General features: G+C 45.0%; 1 protein-coding gene across 3 annotated transcripts in view; it reads left to right on the top strand.

Annotated features, from left to right (window-relative positions):
- TP63 (tumor protein p63) overlaps positions 1-21,768 on the top strand; it is a 102,311-nt gene that overhangs the window by 72,551 nt on the left and 7,992 nt on the right. For 2 of the 3 annotated variants that reach the window (XM_088170909.1, XM_014891586.2), the window contains 6 exons: positions 8,843-9,029; positions 10,704-10,819; positions 11,138-11,247; positions 11,496-11,632; positions 12,643-12,725; positions 13,671-13,807. In XM_088170909.1, coding sequence (XP_088027035.1) covers positions 8,843-9,029; positions 10,704-10,819; positions 11,138-11,247; positions 11,496-11,632; positions 12,643-12,725; positions 13,671-13,807 — 770 coding nt within the window. The remainder of the gene's footprint in view (positions 1-8,842; positions 9,030-10,703; positions 10,820-11,137; positions 11,248-11,495; positions 11,633-12,642; positions 12,726-13,670; positions 13,808-21,768) is intronic. The other variant, XM_088170908.1, reaches the window with a different exon arrangement.

Below are 21,768 nucleotides of genomic sequence, written 5' to 3'. Positions count from 1 at the left end.
TCTATTGAATCTGAAACCTAAGTCAGGAAAGAATGGATAAGATAAAATGTATGTGGGCAAGGGTGTTTAGTATGAGAGGTCATGAGACATTAAAACTTTTTTTCACCTTTGAGCTGCATGAACTTTCTTTCCTGTGTCAGATTGAATGTGCAAAGACATCTCCTGTGAGCCTGGCTGTGCCCTAGCTAGGAAGATGGGCCAGTATTTGACGTAAATACTCTTACCCTTGCAACGTGCTGACCCGGTGGTATTTTACAAGTAGGCCAGTACTTTGGCATGAGCCAGAATTTGGGTGGAAATGTGTCACCATCTAGTAAAGTGTCCTGCTTTCCAGGGTGTTGAATGGCTTGTGCAGTCTGTGGCAGAGTGCCTGATAGTTCTGGGGCGGACTCTGCCACTAATATGCAGGCTTAGGATGTTGCTGATTGAGAAGACTATATTGCCAGACCAACTTTGTTATGTTGTTGGTGGGGTTTTTTTTAATGTGTTCTCTTGTCCAGCTTGGCTTCCCTCTGGTGTAACAGATACTGTACAAGTGACTCATTCACTTTCCTCTGGGTTATTAATGAAATTCCCTTATTTGCAGATGAAGGAACTAAAGTTTTGTAGTGACATTTTGCATTAGGCATTTCCTCGTTTCCTGCTTCTTCCCCTGATCTTTAGCTGATGTGCAGCTACCTGTGGCTGTAGCACAAATTGCAGAGGACTCAAAGCTTCTATCTGCTCTCTGTATGGGGCTGCAAGATCTGACCTGCTTGTCTGGGATTTCTACTGCTGACTCATGTTTTTGAAACAAGGTTAGAATTGGTGGGAGCAGACTAATTTTGGAGAGTTTTGGGATTTTTGCTTTGCTGTTTGCTTTGTCTTAATTGAGCAACTTTTATGTATTGCTGTGCTTCTTCCCTCATCGCTGAGTTCATTACCCTTTGGCTTTCAGCAGGGTACAAAAGTAATGGTGAGATGCACTAAAAATTGGTGTCTAGTTACTCCAGACGATGTTTCCTCTAGCTGATTAGAGTTTTTGGAGTTTGGCTGGTAGGATGGAGCATGCTACAGCATGTGAACTTGTTTCAAGTGGGATCTGGGAGGCTAATAGGAAACACAGCAGCTTTCCTCTTTGGCTGAGTCTGAGACTGACTGTAAGAAAGTTGAATCCCCCACACCAAGCTAGGAGGAGGTTTGAAATGGCCAACCTGGACTTTACTTAAAGTAGTTCATGAGCAGAACAGGTTCTGGTGCTCAGTATCAGAGGCCAAGGCACATGAGTTAGGAGCAGTATGTGGTGTGGTGGGTTTACTGTTGAGAGCCTGAATATATTACTTTCAGTTTGTTTCTGGAGTCCGTTAATATGCAAGTTAAATCAGATCTTAAATTCAGGTTTGAGTTCTCAAATTCCCTCACACAGAGGCACACTGACTTGAATGGGTGGTGGTTAACAGTGCTGCCAAAAGTTAAGCGTATGCTGAAGATTTTTTTGCTAAATCAAGTCCCAGAGGTTTTTGCCTGAAGTATTGGAGTATACATTCTGGTGTAATGAGTAGAATTGCCTGGAAGGACTATGGCTGGTTATGTCACTTGTTAGTGTTCAGCTGCTCTGATGCTTGAGGTAATGCTATCAACTTAGTTTCATGTAGGCAAATGTGTGGTCGTATGTGTAGTGTCCACTACTTCACTATTTCCATTACCTGCAAGCAGGTGTGTGTATTTTATAGAGATGCAAATATTTGTAACTCTAGTGTAGTGCTTTGTTAGCAGTGGGTTCCCCTCTTGCTAGGAGGATGTGGAGTAATCACGTGTCTTTTGAGAGTAGCAGGGCTGTGGAAGGAGGGAAGAAATGCAGTGGAGTTATTCACAAAGCTGCTTTGGCAGTCACTGCAATGATTTAAAATTTTGCTGAATTGTGTTGGCTTACTAATTAATGCTTAATAATTGAAGGGGATGTTTTTCAGATCCAGTTTTAATGTTGATCACCCCTCATTGTTCTGCTGGAATTTAACGCATCATAGCTAGTAGGTGAGTTTGGTTAGAATGAGAGTGAACCTCCTACAGTGTATGCTTCCTAATGTTATATTTTCTGTGGTAGGCAGATAGGTTGCTCATTTGTTGTGCATTCATAGTGGAGAAGTCACTGGCAGATGCAGGTATCAAGAAGAATCTTCAGCATCAGATCAGCAATTACCTTGCCTTTCAGCAGATTTGCTCTCATTTCATACTTCTACCTCACAAAACTTCTACTGCAAAGCAATCTATTAGAAATGTAAATTACTAGACATTCTTAGCATCTGAAACTTGTTTGCTACTGCAAAAGTTTCGGTTTAGAAACTGGCAGAGAAACTGGACGTGGTACACAAGCAATGTGTGAACTAGCTGTAGAAGCTAGGGCCATTTGACTGCAGGAGTCTCATGATTTTGGTTTTAAATAAATTAATTTCAAAAATATTTAAATAATTGACTAGCAAAGGAAGAGAACTTAACTCACCAAACCAGAGTAAAGCCTTCCTTTACACCTATCACTTTGCATCAAAAAATGTGTAAAGCTTGCCTCCAAAGTTTTCCATTTGAGTTTTTTTCCTGTTTGTACAGGATACTTTTCAGTTGATTTTTTTGTTGTTGCTGTTTTTTTAAATGGTATTCAAGCTGAACCTCAAGACATCTTCATTTGTGGATGAACTAAGTCTGTAGATGTGAAACTGAAATGTAAAAGCTCACATATGTAAAGTTTTCACAGTTAGAATAGTTTTGTAGTGCAAAAGCAATATGGGAAATTATCAGTGTTATTTCTGTTATTATCATGGCTTTGCTGACAGCATTAGGTAGAGATGATACATCCTGATGGAGGTAGTTTTGAATTAAAACCTCTGGGAAGCCTCAAGTGAGATGCTGAATATTGTAATATGAAGGAGTTTATTAACCTAAAGATGTGAGAATCTAGCAGATGCTCTCAGTTCGGTATTTTTGGGAATTTCAGGGGGTCTTCCATACATGGCCACGTGTGTATGTGCCCTGTTCATCCCGCCCTTCCTCGGGGTGTGTTTGCAGGTGGTGGGGCCCCGCAGGAGCTGCTGCGGGCAGGGGGACACGGATCTGTCATCTGCCAAGGCCGGAGGGTGCTGTGCCCGTGCCAGAGGGGCAGAGCTGCTCTCGTCGCTCTCGTTGTCCTGCGGTGGCACAGCCGGGAGCGGCTCCGCGGCGGGACCCGGCGCGCCGGGCAGCGGCCCCTGAATCCCTGTCCGCGGGCTACGTTTCTCCGCTCTCCTCCCTCCCTGCCACCCCTCCCCTTCCCCGTTTACCTAAGCAGGTCAGCATACACACACACACACACACGCAGCCATGTGTTTATTTTTTCGCTAAGGTTTGCGAGGCGCAGCAGCTGCCGGCGCCCCGGGGCAGCCCCGCCGCTCCTCCCTGTCCCGTGTCGCTGTGCCGGTCCCCAACCCCGCGGGTCCCGTCCCCCCTCGGTGCGGGCGGCCGTGGGGGATGCGGGGCCCACCTGCCCGGTGTCAACATCCCGGCGGGCGAGGCCGGCAGGAATGTGCCGCTCCCCGCCCGGCGCAGGTAATTAATCCCCGCGACTGACAGGTGGCAACAGGCGGCCTTTGGCTGCGGCTCCCGCGGAAAAGCGCTCCGAGGAAGGATTTTAATAACTCGTCAGCTCCCTTCGTGAGCGCCTGGCGAGGCGGTGGGGACGGGGAGGGGGCAGGGGAGCCCTAGGGGAAAATGAAGTTTAAGTCTTTGCAAAGGCGAACGCCCTTGGGTGATTCACTGCCCTTCCTCAAGAGGGAAAAGTATGACATGGTTTTTCCTTTGCCCCGGGGTGGAGAAATTTGGTAAATGCCTGCAAAGCACTGGTGGGGCTACATCAGCATCCCCTCCCGCTCCCATGCTCGGGGCATCCCGGACGGCTTCCCTTGCAGATGGGGATACCCACAGGCGTGTCTGTCTCTCTGGTGCCCCGGGCTGTGGGGCTGAGGCTTGTTGCCACACCTGGTGGATCTGTGTCACTGGACGTGTTGGCAGTGCCCATGGTTTGAATGCCAGCTATGCCCATTAGCAGCAAGCTGTCCACTTTTCTCTGGAGCCTCGTGGGACAGAGGACTTGAAACTGAAGCTGCCACAAGTCAGCTCACAAGCCGTGGGGTTAAGGCTATGCTGAGCTGAAGGTTAAATCTGGAAGGAGAGGTCCATGTGTGCAGCACTCCTGGTACAGCTCCTGCTCACTGAGTGTCCTCGGGGTATAAATTGGTTTCTAAGAGTGTGTCTGCATGTGCTTCTGATGTGTCCCCACATCTTCTCAGCAGGTTTTTTTTAAATGAAAAGTTAAATCGTGGTCTAGCATAGCAAAGGTGTTTAAAATGCTTGTGTAAATTCACTTTTTGTTCTTAGTTGGTAGTTTTCTTTCTTCCCACTGCCTTTTATTCTATTAAATAATTAAAACCTATTAGAATTATTATCTATTTCTTTGTGACTCTCCTTGTTTTCACCTGTGAATACTTTGGTGGAAGTAGCTATTGCATTTGCACTCTTCTAACCTGTTTTTTCCCCTTCTTTGGGAGTTAGTTTGGTAGAGGAGAAAGCATAGCTGATTGACAGCTTTGAAAACATCAGGTAAAATGGATCTAGTTAACTGAGTTGAACTAAAACATGACTACTTGAAAGAAGCTTGCAAAAGATTTGAAAGACCTGTTGATCTGAGCAGGAGGGGCTCAGGGAGCTGTAATGCTTTAAGCCAACCTCTGGGATCACCTTCAAGCTGACATCCGTCAGCATTTGTAGAGCTGACTGAACCTCACTCCTTTTAAAGATTTAGGAGCCATAATCCCTCTGCTGGATCAGATGGTAAAACAGATATTAGAGGCAGATTTCTAAAGTAGTATTTGGGGGATTTCACTGCATCAGAGTTTTGCAGAGGAATTGAATACTTGGTAAAAAGCCATTGTTGCTTGTATTGCATTGAGCACTTATTTTCAGGAGACTACAGTCCTTTCTAGCAAAAATTCTCCATTTGAGAGTCAAGAAGTGTTTTGTTTTTGCCTTTCAACCCTTTGTTGACACACCTTCAGTAGAAGGGGCTTACTGAGAAATCAGACAGGTGTTGCCTGATGGTAGCTGGTGTGTGTATTGTGATACTGAATTACTAGCCAGGGTGCCAAGAGTGGGTAATACAGTATGTCTGCACGGGCAGGTGGGGAGAGCAGAGCTGCAGGCACTGGAATGTTTTTATCTTTCCTTTTTAAATGTATTATTAAGCAAAAAGCTAAATTCATGACAGACAGCAGTGAAAGTCCAAAGAAAAGTCCCAAGCCAAAGCTCTTTCCTCTCCCTCTTGAGCAGATAACATCTCCAGGCTCAGCTCTTGTTCTAAATGGCTTTCAGGTCTGTACTTTGGTGGAAGTGGTGTTGCACTCCTCAGGCTGTTGGCACAACCTTTGTTCCTACTGCTAGATAGTGGTTGTTGTCAACTTGTTAACTGATAGACTTGTTTGGTCAAACTCATTTTTATATTTGTACTCCTAATTAATTTAGTTTTCCTGCTCAAATGTGTTGATTAATGGTCATGCTTTGGATTTCTGGGAATTGCGATCTTACCCCTCATACACTGAGTGTCAGTCCCCTTGCTCACCATTTTACTGTGAACTGTCACCTCCTGCAGGGTGGGGTGGTCTGGGACCACTGAGGAGCAGCACCTGTGCCAAGAGGGTGATCCTGGCTTGCAGGCACTATCTGAGAGCACAGACAGCTCCTGCCTCGGGTTTTCTTTCTGAAGTGCCTTTGCTTTGAAATCTATATACAATATCCTGTCTTGCTCTGTGGATATAGCGATTATCACTGATCCAGGACGAAGTCACCATGACCTAGTTGTTGGCATCTATTTATGCCAGTAAATGGCTGTGCATCAGGTTACTCCTGGTCGCAGCAGAGTTGGCGGGGTGGGAAACTCGAGCCCCTCTCTGTCTGACAGCAGGTACCCCGTGGACAGATTTACACTGGTGTTAAATGACTGTCCCTTCAGTGATTACACGCTCGCAGGCGGCTGTGCCTGGGGTAGATGTGAAATCATGGCTCCATGCCATGTCCCCAAGCCCTGTGCAGTGCCTGAGGCTTGAACTCTTGCAATCAGGTGATAAAAGGGCAGCTCAGCCCCCTGTTGCCTCTTTGACTCTTCTGAGCACTGCCCTTTAATCTTCCCATGTCCTGACTGTGCTCTGAGGCAAAGGTGGGCTCCTGGTTTCCCTCCTTTCCTGACATGCCAAGTTCAAGCTGTTGGCTGGAACCTGCAGCTCTTGAGCCTGTCCAGTGTTTCTTTGTTCATCATAACCCATTAGCTCTTGGCTGTTTGCTCTCTGTGAATTTAGGGTGTGGGTCCGATAGCTTCCTTGCTGGTTGTAGCCAAAGGGGTCTAACAGTTGGGTGCCAAAGGTGGATGAAGAGCAGATCCCTTTGTCTGCTCACAGAGGGGCTGTGCTGTTTGATCATGAGCCTCAGTAGCTGTGCTGGTTTGGATACATCTCAGTCCTTCTGAAAGCAGAGATATTTGTTTTTCCCCTTTCTTGTAACCCCAGCTTGCTGTCTTTTAGGATGATATACATAAAACTACAGTCAGCATGAGTCCTGATCAGTGACTGAGGGTATCTCCCTCCATTTGTTCAATTCCCTGGATGCCAGCAGACACTGGACACATTGCCTCCTGGCATGTGCTGTGCCCTCTGTGCACCACTGCTCTTCAATATTTATGCTTGCATTTCTGCCCATCACCTTTGGGTGCCCGATTTCTTTATGCTTCAGTGATGTTAAGGCATCCAAGTGATTAGTTGGCTTTTTGAGATTTTTGAGGCTTTCTGTCCTTGAAACCTTCACAGTGCTATGAGCAATCTGATGTGTTGAAGGAAACAATGCTTTTAGGTTCCTTCCTTTTTAAATATAAGTAATTCTTTTTCTACCTCTGAGATGAAAAGACAACATGGTGAGCTCATTCTTACCTTTACTAAGGAATTGCTTTTTAATTAAAAAACAATAAGGAATTTCACATTTAAAAGATGTATGATATAAATCACCATCTAGATCTGTTTCGCAACATTTTTTTTTGTAATTGTTTGGCGTGTTCCCTGTTTCCGCAGGCTGGGTAAATCCTTTGTGGGTTTAATCTCTAGCCTGCAGGCACATAAAATGCATTGCACAATTTGGCCTTTGCATTTTAAAGAAGTCTTTTTTTGTATCTTTAATACCTGTAGCATCTTCTCTGCCACATGGCAGGATGGCGTTGAGTGAGGAGGGAAGGGACTGGCTTGGCTTATGTTTAATCCCTCTCTCCTACCCAGTATCTCTTGAAAGTTTGGTTTTTCCGATGTTAGCAGTGTGTACACTCTGAAGTACAAATAATCCCTGACTATCACTAACTAATCCTTTTGCTGCTGCATCATCTGCCACCCTCCTGTGCACATGCTGGCTCTCCCTGTACCAGTAGGGTCCATGGCCACAGGGTGCCCTTGACCAGTATGAACCTGTCCCTCTTTGTTTGAACAGCTGGGAATGGGGCTCTATTGGCTCGTGGCTGCTAGAGACCTTTTCTTGTGAGGAAACAACCACCTTGGGGCTTTCACTTTTCTTTGTCTGCAAGAACAGAGTACAGGGAGATGGGGAAATGCCAGGAATTCCTGTGGGTTACATTGTTAGAGTTACAGGGAGAGCTCTGCACTCGTGAATGTCTGAATAGCAGGAGAAAAATGAATGCCTCTGGAGTAGGGTTCTGAAAAACCTGCCATATTTTGGAAGGGCCTTGTATAGCTGGGGGGACTGGAGAGTCTCCTTCATGCGAGATATCCAAGAAAATGAGTTTAAGTTGTACAGTACTGAACCACTTGAGAATTCCCTTGCCATCTTCCCTGCTAAGCAGATTATTATGGTGAGGGGCTTTGAAAAGAAACCACCAACTTCAGCCTTGATGTTTTGCTGAGTAAAGGTTTCCAGATGTGAATACACTCCACAAAAATGCTGCATTAGGTTACTGTTTTAGTGGGGAGCATCTTAAGAGAAGTCTAATCTGCTCCAAATTAGCATAGTGAAAAAGAGCATCTTGTTCTGTTCCAAGTGCTCATTGCATGGTGACAGCCTCTCTTTTGGAGCCAGCTGCTGGATTATGCTCTAAGTTATGGTCACCATGGGCTGGTCTTCGGGCTGTTCAGCTCTTCTGGCCCTTGAAAAAAATGTACTTTTTTTTTTACCTCATTTTTGCATGTAATGCTTGGAGTTCAGAAGTGAGGGGATTACTAGAGCAATGTTCAGTAGGATGTAGGAGATGGTTTTAAAAAGGTGACTGAAATGTCAGGTATTGTATAACTCCCAAATTGATCAGGGTCTTGTTTTCAAGTACTGTTCAGTACCAAGGTTCATGTTTTTATTTAATCCCTCTGCAAGAGTAGGAGGGCTTCCTAGAATACAGGATGAAATGCCTTTGTCTGTGGTTTTGAGTGCTTCCAGGATTACAGGATGCTGTGAAAGGAATACCATCTGTTTGTTAGGTGGGTAATGGGTGTCCCTTGCAAGAGGGAGTGTGTGCCGAAGAGACATAAAGGCTTTATTTGTTTGAGTAAATAAAGTGCTCTTTATATGAAGATTTTTGCCTTTGGGAAAGCTAGTATGTAGATTTATGTTCTGCTATTTTACAGCAGGTAAAGGTCTAGGGGTTCTGTCACTTTTCTGGAAACATAGCTGTTGGGCAAACAAATGCAGTGCCTGTGCAGTGGCTGGTGCTTTCAGTTATATGTGCAAAGCCATCTCCATGTTCCTGGTGTACCTTCATCCCTGGTTGAACTTCTGACTTTCTTTTGGTCTATTTCCCATTCAGTATTCCACCGAACTGAAAAAGCTGTACTGCCAGATCGCCAAGACATGTCCCATCCAGATCAAAGTGATGACCCCTCCACCTCAGGGAGCTGTCATCAGGGCTATGCCAGTCTACAAGAAAGCTGAACACGTCACTGAAGTGGTCAAACGCTGCCCGAACCACGAGCTGAGCCGGGAGTTCAACGAGGGTAAGGAGGGCAGTGCTGTGCTGGCAGTCCCTCTCCAGGGCTGATGAGCGGCCACTGAGGGATGTGACAGCAGCTTCAGAGCAAACCTTCTGGAAACAGACCTCCCTGTGACACCCTGGGCAGCTTTTTATTTCTCATCCTTGGCAGGAAGGATCATGCAGTGCTTTAGCTGTCCCTGTGCAAGCTCGTCCTTGGGAGGAAAGCACTGAAATAAACCTCATGCCTGCCCAGGTCGGATGGATGTCTGTCCCCATGGCAGGCACTGCCCTTCTGGCAGCCTTCCTCTGCTCTGCTTTTGCTCTTGCAACAAGAAGCAGCTGTTCTTGTGCTCAGGAATGAGCTTCCATGTCGCTGGGACAGGGATCTAGTAACAGGATGCAATATCATCTCCAGTCCTTAATCCACGCCTCAAAGATGGAGGAGCTGTTTATCTCCAGCAGGGTAGTGCTCAGTGCCAGCATCAACTGTAGGCAACATTCTTCTACATCTAACACTCTCAGTTCAGTATTAATGTTTTCATCTTTTACTTCTCCTCATGTTAGTGAGGTAGCAGCTGTTCTTACAATGTCCTTTGGTTTTCTGCAAGCTCATGGGCTGGGTTCCGTTTTGCCTTGGCCACTTAAGTTCACGTAAGTTCAGATGAGCATCTGTTTTATTCTACGTACGTTATTTATCTCCTACTGTAAAAAAACCTGGCTGGTATCAGTTAGCAGGATGTCTTAGGAGCCTGGATCCCATTGCTAGTTACAGTGCAGCCAGCTAGACAAGCCCCAGAAATAAGCAAGGACTTGGGAGTGTAAAATCAGTGTGGAGTGAGACAGTTCTTCAAAACAGTTTTTAATATTAAAAAGTGCTTTTTCTGACAGGACTGGATTTATTGAGGTTTGACACCATTCAATGATGGAGTTCTAAGAAAGGGGAAAAAAAGCCTTAAATTCTCATTCTGAAATAATTATTTCTGTAGAAATTTTGAGTAAGAATGAACACTTAATACACAAAACAAAACCCATAGCAGGTTGCTCTCCTCAGAATTTAGTTATATGTTGTAGAAACACTAAAGAAAATTTGTAGGAAGGAAGCTTTTAATTATTGGAAAGTGGCCTAGGAAACAACATCATGTTCCCTTTGCCACTGCTGTAAGCTAGCATGATTTTTCCAACTGACCATTAATTAAATGCATATTTGTCTTACTCCTTGAATTATTTTTTTAAGGATCAAGACTTATGGAAGGGAGCAGAAGAGGGCTAGCAATTGATAGTAAGAAGAATAGGAATTGAGACTAGAAGGAATTTGTTTTGTATATGCATTAGAGGGAGGAAAATAAAGCCTTTCAGCTGGTGTGAAAATCCAGCAGGAGTTATCTGCTGGAAGAACTGCTGTGAGCTGCCATTCAGGTCACATTTGGGCTCACTTAGTCTGGGATCTTGGGAAACCCTTGTTCAGGTTTAGCCACAGGTGTTCAGAGTGAGCTTTAGAAAGGCTGTGTTACTTTTGGTGTCTGGCAGCAGGGATCTTGGGAAGGGATGCTTCAAGGGCTGGGAGGTAGCTGTGTGTACTCTGATGGAGTTCAGTGCAGGGGCCACATGCATCTCCCTTGATGGCAGATCTTGCCACCCTGTGCATGACCTTACTGCACTGAACAGTCTCTTGTTTTTTCCCTCTTTGCCCTTGCAGGACAGATTGCACCACCCAGCCACCTGATCAGAGTGGAAGGGAACAGCCATGCCCAGTATGTAGAAGACCCCATCACTGGGAGGCAGAGTGTGCTGGTCCCCTACGAGCCACCCCAGGTATGTTGTGAGCTCGAGCTGGTGACATCCTGGCAGGCAAGGGGTGGGGGTTGTAACCCTGGTCAAAGGAGTTTGGATCTTGGGCTTTCCCTATCCTCATCACAATGAATCCCTTCTTCCTTTCTATCAGAAGTGAGCTGTGAAACACCCTCCCTTGAGAGCAGGGCATCTTCATTTCTTTTAAGGAAACTTTGTAGTGGGGGACTATTTCATGCTGGCCAAATTGCAGCCCAGCTTGGGAAATACAAGAGGAGAGCATAGAAAAAGCAGAGCTTTCCATCCACCACTTCTTCTGCTCATGGCCTGTGTCTCACCCAGGTTGGTACCGAGTTCACTACAGTCCTGTACAACTTCATGTGCAACAGCAGCTGCGTTGGGGGGATGAACCGCCGCCCGATCCTTATCATTGTGACCCTGGAAACCAGAGAGTAAGTTGTGCATCACGACTGTAACCCTTCTGCCTCCTCTTCCCTTAGGGCAGCGTCCCATATCCTTAGGAACAGCTTAATTCAAGGGGCTGTAGGATATTTTTTAGCTCTTTGCAGGTGGGAGTTGCCTAGCACCTGGGGAATCCGTACTGGAAAATGGAAGGTGCACAGTGTGGTGTGAAGTTGAGGGGAGCTGCTGGCCTGTATCCAAGATGCCAACTGATGTTTGTCCTCACCTCTCTTCCCAGTGGGCAAGTCTTGGGCCGCCGTTGTTTCGAAGCCCGTATTTGTGCTTGCCCAGGCAGAGACCGCAAGGCAGACGAGGACAGCATCCGCAAGCAGCAAGTGTCTGACAGCACAAAGAATGGTGATGGTACGAAGCGCCGTAAGTAGCTGGCAGAGCTGGGCAGATGGCACGTGGGGCTGTCTCTGGGTGCTTGTGCCACAGGGACAGAGTGCTGCTGTGCCTGGGCTTGGAGGCAGGAGGGTGTTAGTAATCTGTTCTCCTGAGGTGAATCAGCCTAAAAATCGAGCTGGTGTTCACAAAGCAATGTTGGACAGTCTGGGTTTGTGGACTCCCTTGCAGCATTCCTGGTGTTAGATTAGCCCTGCCAGTGGTGGGTGAAAGGGGTGTTTATTTGCCACCTTCCAATTGTATGTCTGGAATTCTAACCTTTACTGCTTGTTTGGGGTCACGCTGTTACTCTTCGCTTCATCTAGCCAGTCTTCTATGCTGTGGAAGGAGTCTTCCAGCCACAGGGAATCTAGACTGAGGCTGCACACAAACCCTGCTGTGCATCAGAGACACCCTGGCAAGCAGCCTCTCTGTGCTCTGAAGAGAGCCAAGTTCTCACTGGACATGCAGGATATGGAAATCCACCTTTGATTTCCCCTGTACTCAGTGAAGGCAGCAGGCTCAACAGCAGGGCACAGGTTATGACGGGAGGCAGACTGCAGAGGGGCTTTGTTTTCTCAGTGACTTCTGCTCCCTGCCAATGGTCTCGCCTTCATGGATCACTGATTCACCAACAGCTTGTGAGCCCTGTAATACCAAAACTTTCTGTAACTTTCCTGTAAAGAGCCAGTGCTCGTTCTAAGTGTGGCTTGCCAGGGTTTTGTCACATATCCAGTGCTCCTTGGCTGATGTTTCCCCAGGTGACATGGCCAGCCAGCATCTGCAGGTGTCTGCCTTAAGGAGACAGGAGCTGCAAGGACAGTTCTGGAGTGGCTCAGTTAGAGATCCCTTCAGATCACTATAGATCTGAGCTGGTCATGTACACTTCATTTCTCTTTTGTATCTCTTTTTGCCTTTTCCTTCTCTGTATGCTTCTCCCCTCCCTCCCTTTTTTTTTTTCTTTTTTTTTTAAACGGGATGCCTTTGGGTTTCTTTTCCAGCTTTTCGACAAGGAACTCATGGCATACAGATGACATCTATCAAAAAAAGACGTTCCCCAGATGATGAGCTCTTGTATTTGCCAGTGAGTTCTATCTTTTTATTTACCCTATGTTTAATATCTTCAATGGTGACTCGAGGCTCACCTAGACTTCAGAGAGAGCTGAGGATGAGGTTGGGGTGTGAAATGATAATTTATTTTTTTTTTTCATCCCATGAGCTACTAATTTTAAATGCATATTCCAAATTTAAAAATACAAATAAAAATCCCACTAGGTGCAAAGAATGGCTTAGGCAAGGCATATGAGAATATTCCAAGGGATCTCTGTCCTGGTTGGAATGCTGTCTTTGACATCTAACTTAGTTTCTTCTTCTGTCTTTTCTGGGTCTGTGGCACATGACCTTTCTCTAGAAAACTGGTGTTGTCTTACTGATAGGTGGATGCTTCTGTGTCTTTTATGTGTATTGCAATTATAATGCTGTGATAGAAATGAAATATGCTATATTAAGTATAGACTCAGGGCAAGAAATCTCTAATTGGCCATTTAGCTCTTTCCCATGAGGCATGGTTAGTTGAATAAATCACATATCATGGTGTGCTTGGAGGAGAAGGGAGAGCCAAACCCAGCTCCCAAATTTCCATGCTGTCTTTTCTGAGGGCATGTAAGATTCAGCACCAGATCTGCTTATATCTGAGGCAAGTAAGGACATTTTCTGTCTAAATAGATTGGATCAAAATGTTGCTTTTGGCTGGCATAGATTCACACTGAGCCATATGACAACCCCAAGATGTTCATCAGCCTGCAGTGTGAGGCTGTCATTCTTCAGCATTACTTGCTGCACCTCTAGAACAAGGCTTAGCAGTTTTATTGTGTGAGCATCATGTATAAACAGTGTATTTGCATCCTACTCTGGTTGTTTACCTGACATTATTTAAATCTTCCTAAGGTGACTATCGATAAGGTCTATAAATGCAGTCCTTTAAAGCTTTTCTTTCCCTCCAACCCCCTTTCCTTTTCTTGTGATGCAGGTGAGGGGACGGGAGACGTATGAGATGCTCCTGAAGATCAAGGAGTCTCTGGAGCTGATGCAGTACCTCCCCCAGCACACGATTGAGACCTACCGGCAGCAGCAGCAGCAGCAGCACCAGCACTTGCTCCAGAAGCAGTGAGTACCTGTGTGCTTGCAGTGTCAGTGCAGTGGGGGAGAGAGGAGAGAGACACAGAAGGTTTCTGCACAGGGACAGAGGGCTCAACTGAGGGCTCAGCAATGGGACAGAGCAATCCTCCTTCCCCAGGTGCACATCCTGACTCTAGACTTTCATCTCGCGTATTCCAGCTCTTGGCCTTAGAGAGTGCATGAGGATGGGGTCAGTGCCTCATTTCTGGCTTCCAGCCAGAGCCCAAGGCACAGCACAGTGAGGCAGAGCCATAGACAGCCTGTGGTCAGAAACCTGCTCCCCCTGGAGCTGGGGAGCACAGGCTGGGTGCACTCCTCTCCCACTGCTCCATGGGAATGGCACCAGACATGGAACCATCTCCAGTGCCTTTTCCAGGGTATCTATTTGACCATCTTTCTAAGAATATGTAGAGCTGGGGCTGTGAGCATGAGCTCAGCCAAGTGCTTGGGCCCCACTGCAGTGCATCTCTCATGCATTGCAGGGCTGGTGTCTCAGTGGTATAACAATACTTCAAGTTGCACTGCTATAAAACCAAGCAGCTGGAAGTCGAGAGCAAAGTTGAAACACAAAAAGTTTGCTTTTTTGGCTAGTGGACACTTCAAAGAAAGATTCTATATACACTTTCAAAGTATTGTCAAAAACTGCACTTTGCTAGATGACTCTTCATATTGCTCATGGGAAATTTCCCATCCTTTCTGAACTCAGCTGACAGGCTGAATAGGTGTCTGGGTTCCCAAAGCTTTGCAGTCAGAGGTTTGGACAGAGAATGACTTCCCAGATGGGCTGTAAGCAGTGTCGTTCATGGGCATTGCTTCACCTGCTGTCTCGGGGGACAGAAAATAGCCCCGGGCTGTAGGTGGCTGCCAAGTGGTAGTGCTTCAGATCCCGAGTTCCTGCTGAGAAGCTCTCAGTCAGGAGGCTGTGGGTATAACTCATTCCTCTGCAGAGGTTAGCATGGGGCCAAGGCACCACATAAGTCCTACTTGAGCCTGTAGGCATTTATTTCAATGCCTTGGCCTTGTCTCAGGACTTCTGCAATACCACAGCTTTCTGCCAAATCTCTGCATGTGTTCATATTTCAACCTGTGTGTTTTTAGTGTCAGATGGAGTCTTGTGGAGGTGTGAAAAAAGCCTTCTGCCAAAACGTCTGGAGCATCCAGGGGCTCTGGACTCTTTCTTGGGGCACTTCAAAATCTCATTATGATTATTTACTTTTATCAGTCATCTGCACTGTTTGTATATACTATAGCTTGTGTTTACTAGCTCCTAGGCATTGTGGCCTTTTTGTGCTCTACTGCTCATCTTCAAAGCTTCACCTGAACCACAGCATTTCAGCTGAGAAATGGTTTTGTAAGCAGAAATGGACAGCAGCAGATGACAGCTTTCTCTTGGTGCTGACAGTTGGCTTTGCTATAATTGCTTTTTTCCTTCTTTCAATATCAGTAGGATGTGTTCCTGGGAAATGAGGTTAGATACTTGTGTTACCTTTAAGACGAGCATGTAGAATTCCAGCCATTTAATTTAATGAAACTTCTTTTGGCATGTCTCCTGGCACTTGTCCAGTTATATACTCATTTTTCTCATTTGCTGAGTGTGCTCAGATACAGGGGAGAAAGATTAAGAGCTTTTAAGGGTGCCAGGAGTGTAGAATAACTTTTAGTGTTTGTCCAGAGCTGCTGCAGTTGTCTCTGCTGACAGCTTGCCATCAAGCAGGGTCCTCTGTGCTGAAATGCATATGCAGGCAACAGTTTCTTAGGTGTACTTTGGGTTTTGGTGCTTTTTCCTCAATCCATTGTATGGCTTAATATCTGAAGGAATGTGTTCAGGGCAGAGAGATGTTTAGACTGAAAAGACTAAGATGCAATTGCACCCCAAAAAAGGAGCTTCGGGTCTCAAATGTTAGAATGGGGAGAGCAGCTGATTTGTAGGGAATGGTTTGGACAAGAACAGCCTTGCATGTGAGCAAATTGCTGGGAGATGTCAGAGTGGCCAAACTCAGGAGCACAGGGATTCCTTTTTGAATCTATTCTGGCCTCTCACTCTGTATACAGGGATGTACTTTAAAATGGTCCCATTTCACCTTTAGTTCAACACTCATGTGAAAAGTGGGAGCTGGGAAAGTGTGTATGCTGTGAGCAAGGTGGAATATGTTGGAAGCTGTAGGTCCCAGCAGGGCTCTGTGGGAATAGAAAGTCTGAAAGCTGCCTTTGGCTCTTCCTTCTCAAAATGGAGCAGCATCCACATGTGCTCCAGAGTTGCACCTTGGTGGAAGAACTGCTGGGTTTTTCGGTTTACTTTTCAGGGCAGTGGTTAACTTAGAAAAGGTATCTAGGTATGTGGAAAGAGTTTTCCCAGTCACTCCTACAATATGGAAAGCCTCATCTTTTTTGAAGAGTAGGAAAAGCAAGGTTGAGCTGGTCATGGTGAAAGATAGTTTTAAAAATATAGATCAGTAATTTTGGAAAACAGGTGTATAATGACTCTCATGCACTTACAGACCAGCACTGCATTTGACAGGCCAGCAGATGCAGCTGTCTGACTGTTCTGGAATAGAAAGGACAAATCTGGTGACAGTTAGAATTCTTGTGTCCCACTAGATGACCAAAATACTGCAATGCTCCACATTGTGCCTGACCACAATATTTCTCTGTCTCATCTCCTCTCTCTGCTTGCTCCTTTATGCATGGTTTTCTTCTATTTACTGTTATGCCAAATACCTTCATGATCATAGGTGGGAAGCTGTTGGTGTTTTTTTTTCTTCCATTTTGTGTTCTTTGTTTTTCACTGTCAAATCCTGAGGCCCATACTTGAACTGCAGCACACAGGTTTATTTAGAAGAGTTCATAGTTTGCTACCATTTGTGTAAACTGTAGATTTGCCAGCTGATTACTGCTGTGAGAGATATCAGAGGTGGCTCATGCTTCGAGGAGGGAGTGTTTCCTCATTACCCTGCTGTGAAATATGTTTACCATCAATATTCCCAGGGAGCTACCTGCAGAGTCTTTAAGGTTTTCACTAGAAAACACTTTTTCATGTTGTGGGTTTCACTCTGCTGAGCACTCTTTTCAGAACTGTCTGTATTTTAGTTTCCTGCAGCAGAGAATCAGGATATTTCAAGTTGCAAGGGACCCATAACATGCATAAGGAACACGAAGTCCAGCTCCTATGGTTGAAGGGCTTTCACAAAGTCTTCCAGTAGCTACCAGGAAGAGGGCTCTTACATCCAAGTAGGATTTTGTACACCAGCAAACACTACTTTCCTATCAGCAGGGCTGCAGCTATGAGCCCACTATCTGCCTTTCAGTCTAGTGAGCAGAACTCATTATCCAAATGAGAAGGAATTAACCTCATTAGTGAGCTGTAACAGAACTGAGCTATCCAATGCCTGGAGTGCTCCAGCTGAGCTGTGAGCTGCAAGGATCCCAGTGCTTGCTGTTGTGGGAAGGGGGCTGGTGGGGAAGGTGTTCTTTGTACCTTCACCTCATTAATCTTGCTTTTGGTGTGAAAGCTAACAGTGGATTTTTGCATGATTTGGTTTGGTTTTGTAGTGCTGTGCTTGCATGTGAACTCCAGGCACTTGGATAGTGTCCTCACTACAGAATGGCCAAGATGAAAGGAGCCAAGTAGAAGTGCTTTGTGAGCTCTGAGGATGTGGTGCCCCCTTCATCAGCTGGTGGCCACAGGGACCCCTCAGCTTTTCCAAGGGGAATAGTTGAGCTCTAATTAGTATGGCAAATAGGCACAGTTCTCCATCTCTAGCACCAGCTTCTGGTTTTGAAGTGATTGTAGTTAAAAGTGGACTTAATGGAAGCTGATGCTCTTTTTCCCATTTGGCTGAATGCTTGTATTCCTCCTTTATTTGTCACTGGAAACGTTATCAGGGCTTTGTTTGTACCCATGAGACTAGGACAGAATCGGATTTCCCTACCAACTGGTTGTTTTCCCTTCCTTGCCAAGCACTCACTTGTGCCTGGGGCTTTCCAGCTTCCCAAATCTCCCTGTTACATACCCTCACTGTAGGTGCTAAGACATCTGCTTTTTCCCTTTTTGAAAGCCCATACTGTGATCATGAAGGTGGAAAGTGGCTGTTTCTCTCTTGGTGGCTGGCAAAGGGTCCTGTACATTCATCTTTTTCTTCTCTCTGGTTCCTTCTTTACAGTCTCCTTTCGGCCTGCTTCAGGAGTGAACTCATGGACTCAAGGAGAGACCCTCCCAAACAGACCGATGCCATCCTAAAACATTCCAGCCCCCCAAACCCATCAGTATATCCATAAACCGAGCTGGCAGGGTCACTTTGCCCAGCTGGCAGGACTAAGAACAGTGGGGCAAATACACAGCCTGATAGCAGCAGAGTGAATAGTGAGAGTAAACTTCTGAAGGGACTCAAACTTTGCAGAAACAACAGACACTTCTACAGACCTCTTAGCTGTAGCCCATAGCATTGTGAAGTTGGGAACCATGATGTCGTCTGTCTTGGTGTAACTTTTTTTTTTTTTTCCTGTTCTTGTAATGTGTTGATACTCCTTCTTACTTCTGAATTTGTGAAACTTGGCAGGGTTCCTCTGAGCAGGTCTCAATTTTAAAATGCCTTTTGTCCTGTTTAAGTTAAATGTATTCATGGACTGGGGGGACAGAAGCAGAGGATATGTTTAAATGGTCTGTGATAGTCAATTTGGTCTGTTTTAGTGCTGGTCATGCACTAATAGCATAAGTAGCTGATGTATTTGTACTGCTGGACAGAGAGAGGTAATAATTATATGAACTGGCACTGCTAAGAAATCAATTTTTTTTTTCTGTAGAAATGCCCTTGACTTTGGCATCATGAGTTGTTTCCACTGACTTCCAACCTTAAAGGGTCTGATGTAAAGTACATCAAAATTGTAAGGAAGGCTGTGTGACTTGAACTTTGCACCAGCACTACTGATATTGATCCAGCTTTACTGAACTTAGGGAGTTCCTCCAACTCTGTGGGCTCGATCCAAGTGGTGGGCTGAACAGCACAAGTTTAATGTATAGTAGAGTTGTAATGATATCCATGTGTGCCCAGCTCAGGGTGTGAAGGGTAGTGTCTAAAACTCTGTGCCCTACCTATGAAAAGGGGTTGGAGCTTGCCTCTTTCCCTACAGATGTTCAGAAGTTATTAGATGGTGCCTTAGCATTTTCATCTGTTCTTTCTTTTGCCCCATCTCTCCAAGCCTCATAGTTCGAAGGAAAGCAGGGCCATTTCATGTTGCAGTTGATTCAGTCAAGTGGCCTCAGGCCATGTCCATCTTGCCCATTAATCCTGCAGCCAGAGGGTCTTGTTAATTGTGTCCATGAACTGTAAATGCAGCCCAGATGCAGAATTATGTTTGGCACTGTTTTCTGTTCTTCCAATGAAAATTTCCTGGATTTTTGCATTGTCTGCTTTTGGATGGCAATATGGCAGTACTGTGACAAGGAAGTACTGATCTGTATCTAGAGCACTGCTCCTGAGCCTGCCCACCAGCAAGTTTGGGGAGGGAGCCCACCAGAAGATAGAAGGCATCCACAGCCTGCACTGGAAGATTCCAGTGCATCATTTGGTGTGGCCTCTAGGAAATGCCTTGTACTGTAATGGGCAATACAACATCTCAGATTTCCACTAAACAAGAATGTAAATTATCTGGATCCTTTTGTTTTCTGGAAAGCCTTTCTGATTTGTCCCACTTGGCTATAAGAGGATGGTGATTGTGATGCTGATCTTAATGGTGATTTGATTTGCTTTCCAACTACCAGGTGGTTATATTAGAAGGTGCTATTCTTTTTTTTCTTTTATCAAATACCTGGAGCTGAAAGCAATTTGAGTTGCTTTGTAGTCTGTCCTCTGCTGATAAAATGAAAACTTTTTCCCAGCTGTCTTTTCATTGCTTCTTTGCCATCTCTGTGTCTTCAGGAAAGTAAGCCTTTTCCTTTCAAGGAATAACCAAGTGGACTAATTGGGCCTTACCAGGTAGTCAGGTTATATCAGTCTGTGTCAACTACTTGATATATATCCACTCCCTGTATTACAGCCCCATTTCCTGGAGAGCAGATTGCATCCATGGCCTGCCTTGAGAAATTCCCATACCTGAAATCTAAGGGGAGTCATTATTGCCACCCCTGTTCCTGTCTGCCCAGTAACTACTGGAGTTCCTCCTTTCCATGCTCCCAGTGAGGTACCAAGCCTCCAAACCACTGCAGTGATTGAGAAGATGTGCTGTTGTTTGCTTTAGCATAGCAGCAGTTTGGGATGTGGGGAGCAAGGGCATCTCTGCTTTTTAGTGTCCTGCTGCTTCATGGGCCTTCAAAGCAGGTAAATGAAACTGAGCATCATCTGTGCCACTTGTGTACTGTTACCAGACTACAGCAGTGACACCCCAGTGTTATGCAGCCCTGTGGGAAACCTTGTTTTAAAAGCCATTGTCCATGAGCACATTGGCTTTGTGTGAACCTGGGATGTGATCTTTGGTGTTGCTTCTGAAAGGGAGGGCAGACACAGAACTGGACAGCTGATTCTGTTTGTGTCTCTGCACTGACTGGGTCTGCAGGGACAACAAACTGTAGGCACAGAGGCTTGGGTGAAATCAAACTGAGCCTGAGTTGCCCAATTACACTTAATGAATCTTTGATGTCATTTAAGGCTGCTTACATGGCTGTGTGCTCTCTTAGTGAACAAGGACTGTGGTCTGCTCCATCAGGTAGTTGGTCTGTCCCAGCAGTTTGCTGCCTCTGGAGATGGATGGTATCCAGTGAGCTGGGAAAATGTAGAGTTATACAAGACTATGACCTGAACTTTGTTCATATATAGGACAAGGAAGTTCCTTCCTGACCTCTTGAGATGATCAGTGTATGCCTTGAAGCATGAGAGACTGATTGCCCTCATATGAGCTTGCATAACTACAAATGTTATTTGCTAAATAATTACATAGCCTCTTGAAGAGAGAACTCAGTTGCAGAATGTGACTCAGTGCCTTTTGTATCAGACTGTTCCAAGAAGTATAATAGTCTCTTAATTGAAGTCCTTATACCTTGATATTAAAATGCATTTCATTGGCATTGATATCAAAGAAATGTTAATGCTCTGACTTCTAATCTTTCTTGAGACTTACTAAGTACAATTTTAATGAAAATCACTGTGCGTGACATTCTTATAGCTGTTTTAAAAAATCGAGGGGGGAAAAAAATAATATATTTTAAATGGATCCTCAGATACCATGTAGTACTTGTGCTTAATACCAAAACATTTTCTTGTGTTTCTAAGGCTCTTGCTATATTGATGTGTGACATTAATTTTCAATAAACTTTTGCATCTTGGTTTATCTTGTGACTTCTGTTTGGCCAGATGGCTTTCTGTAGGCCTTTTAAACATCTGCTCATATGTTGGAATAGCTTAGTTGAAACTAGTGTGGGTACAAAGAAAAATGCTTTTGTTTTCTGTTTTTTTCTCTTGAACTTGATTAATATTGACTCTGAGTATGAATGAGATAAGAGTGGAGTCCCTAAGCTATATGTTAAACTATGCATTTGTTTTCTACAGTGTTTTCTAAAGTTTTGAGTTGGCTTGTGTTTGATTTGTTTTTCTTTTACCCCCAAAGTATTTTGTAGTCTCCTAATTAGCTTTGCTGAGATCAGTATTAGTGGTGGAGAGAGCAAATACAGGCCCACTGCTGACCTCAAACAGTGCAACTCAGTGTCTTTTGGGAAGCCTTTGTTGATTTGATTTGGAATTTTGCTGTGTTTATTGATGTCCTCGCTTGCACATCATGCAGATTTTGCTTTAAGAGACTCTTCAGGTGTGTATTAATTTCAGCTGAAGCTCAGCTGAGATAAGTGCCTGAACCCATGAAGTAGAAATACTCATTGGTCCTAAATCCAGAAGCCTTTCAGGCTAAGGGCGGTGTCAGCTTGACTTGAATTTCATGGCTGGCCTCAACTTTCATAATTGGGG

This window comes from Sturnus vulgaris, chromosome 10, assembly GCF_052056855.1.
Source record: "Sturnus vulgaris isolate bStuVul1 chromosome 10, bStuVul1.hap1, whole genome shotgun sequence".
Classification (NCBI taxonomy): domain Eukaryota; kingdom Metazoa; phylum Chordata; class Aves; order Passeriformes; family Sturnidae; genus Sturnus; species Sturnus vulgaris.
This window is presented reverse-complemented; position numbering and strand designations above follow the sequence as displayed.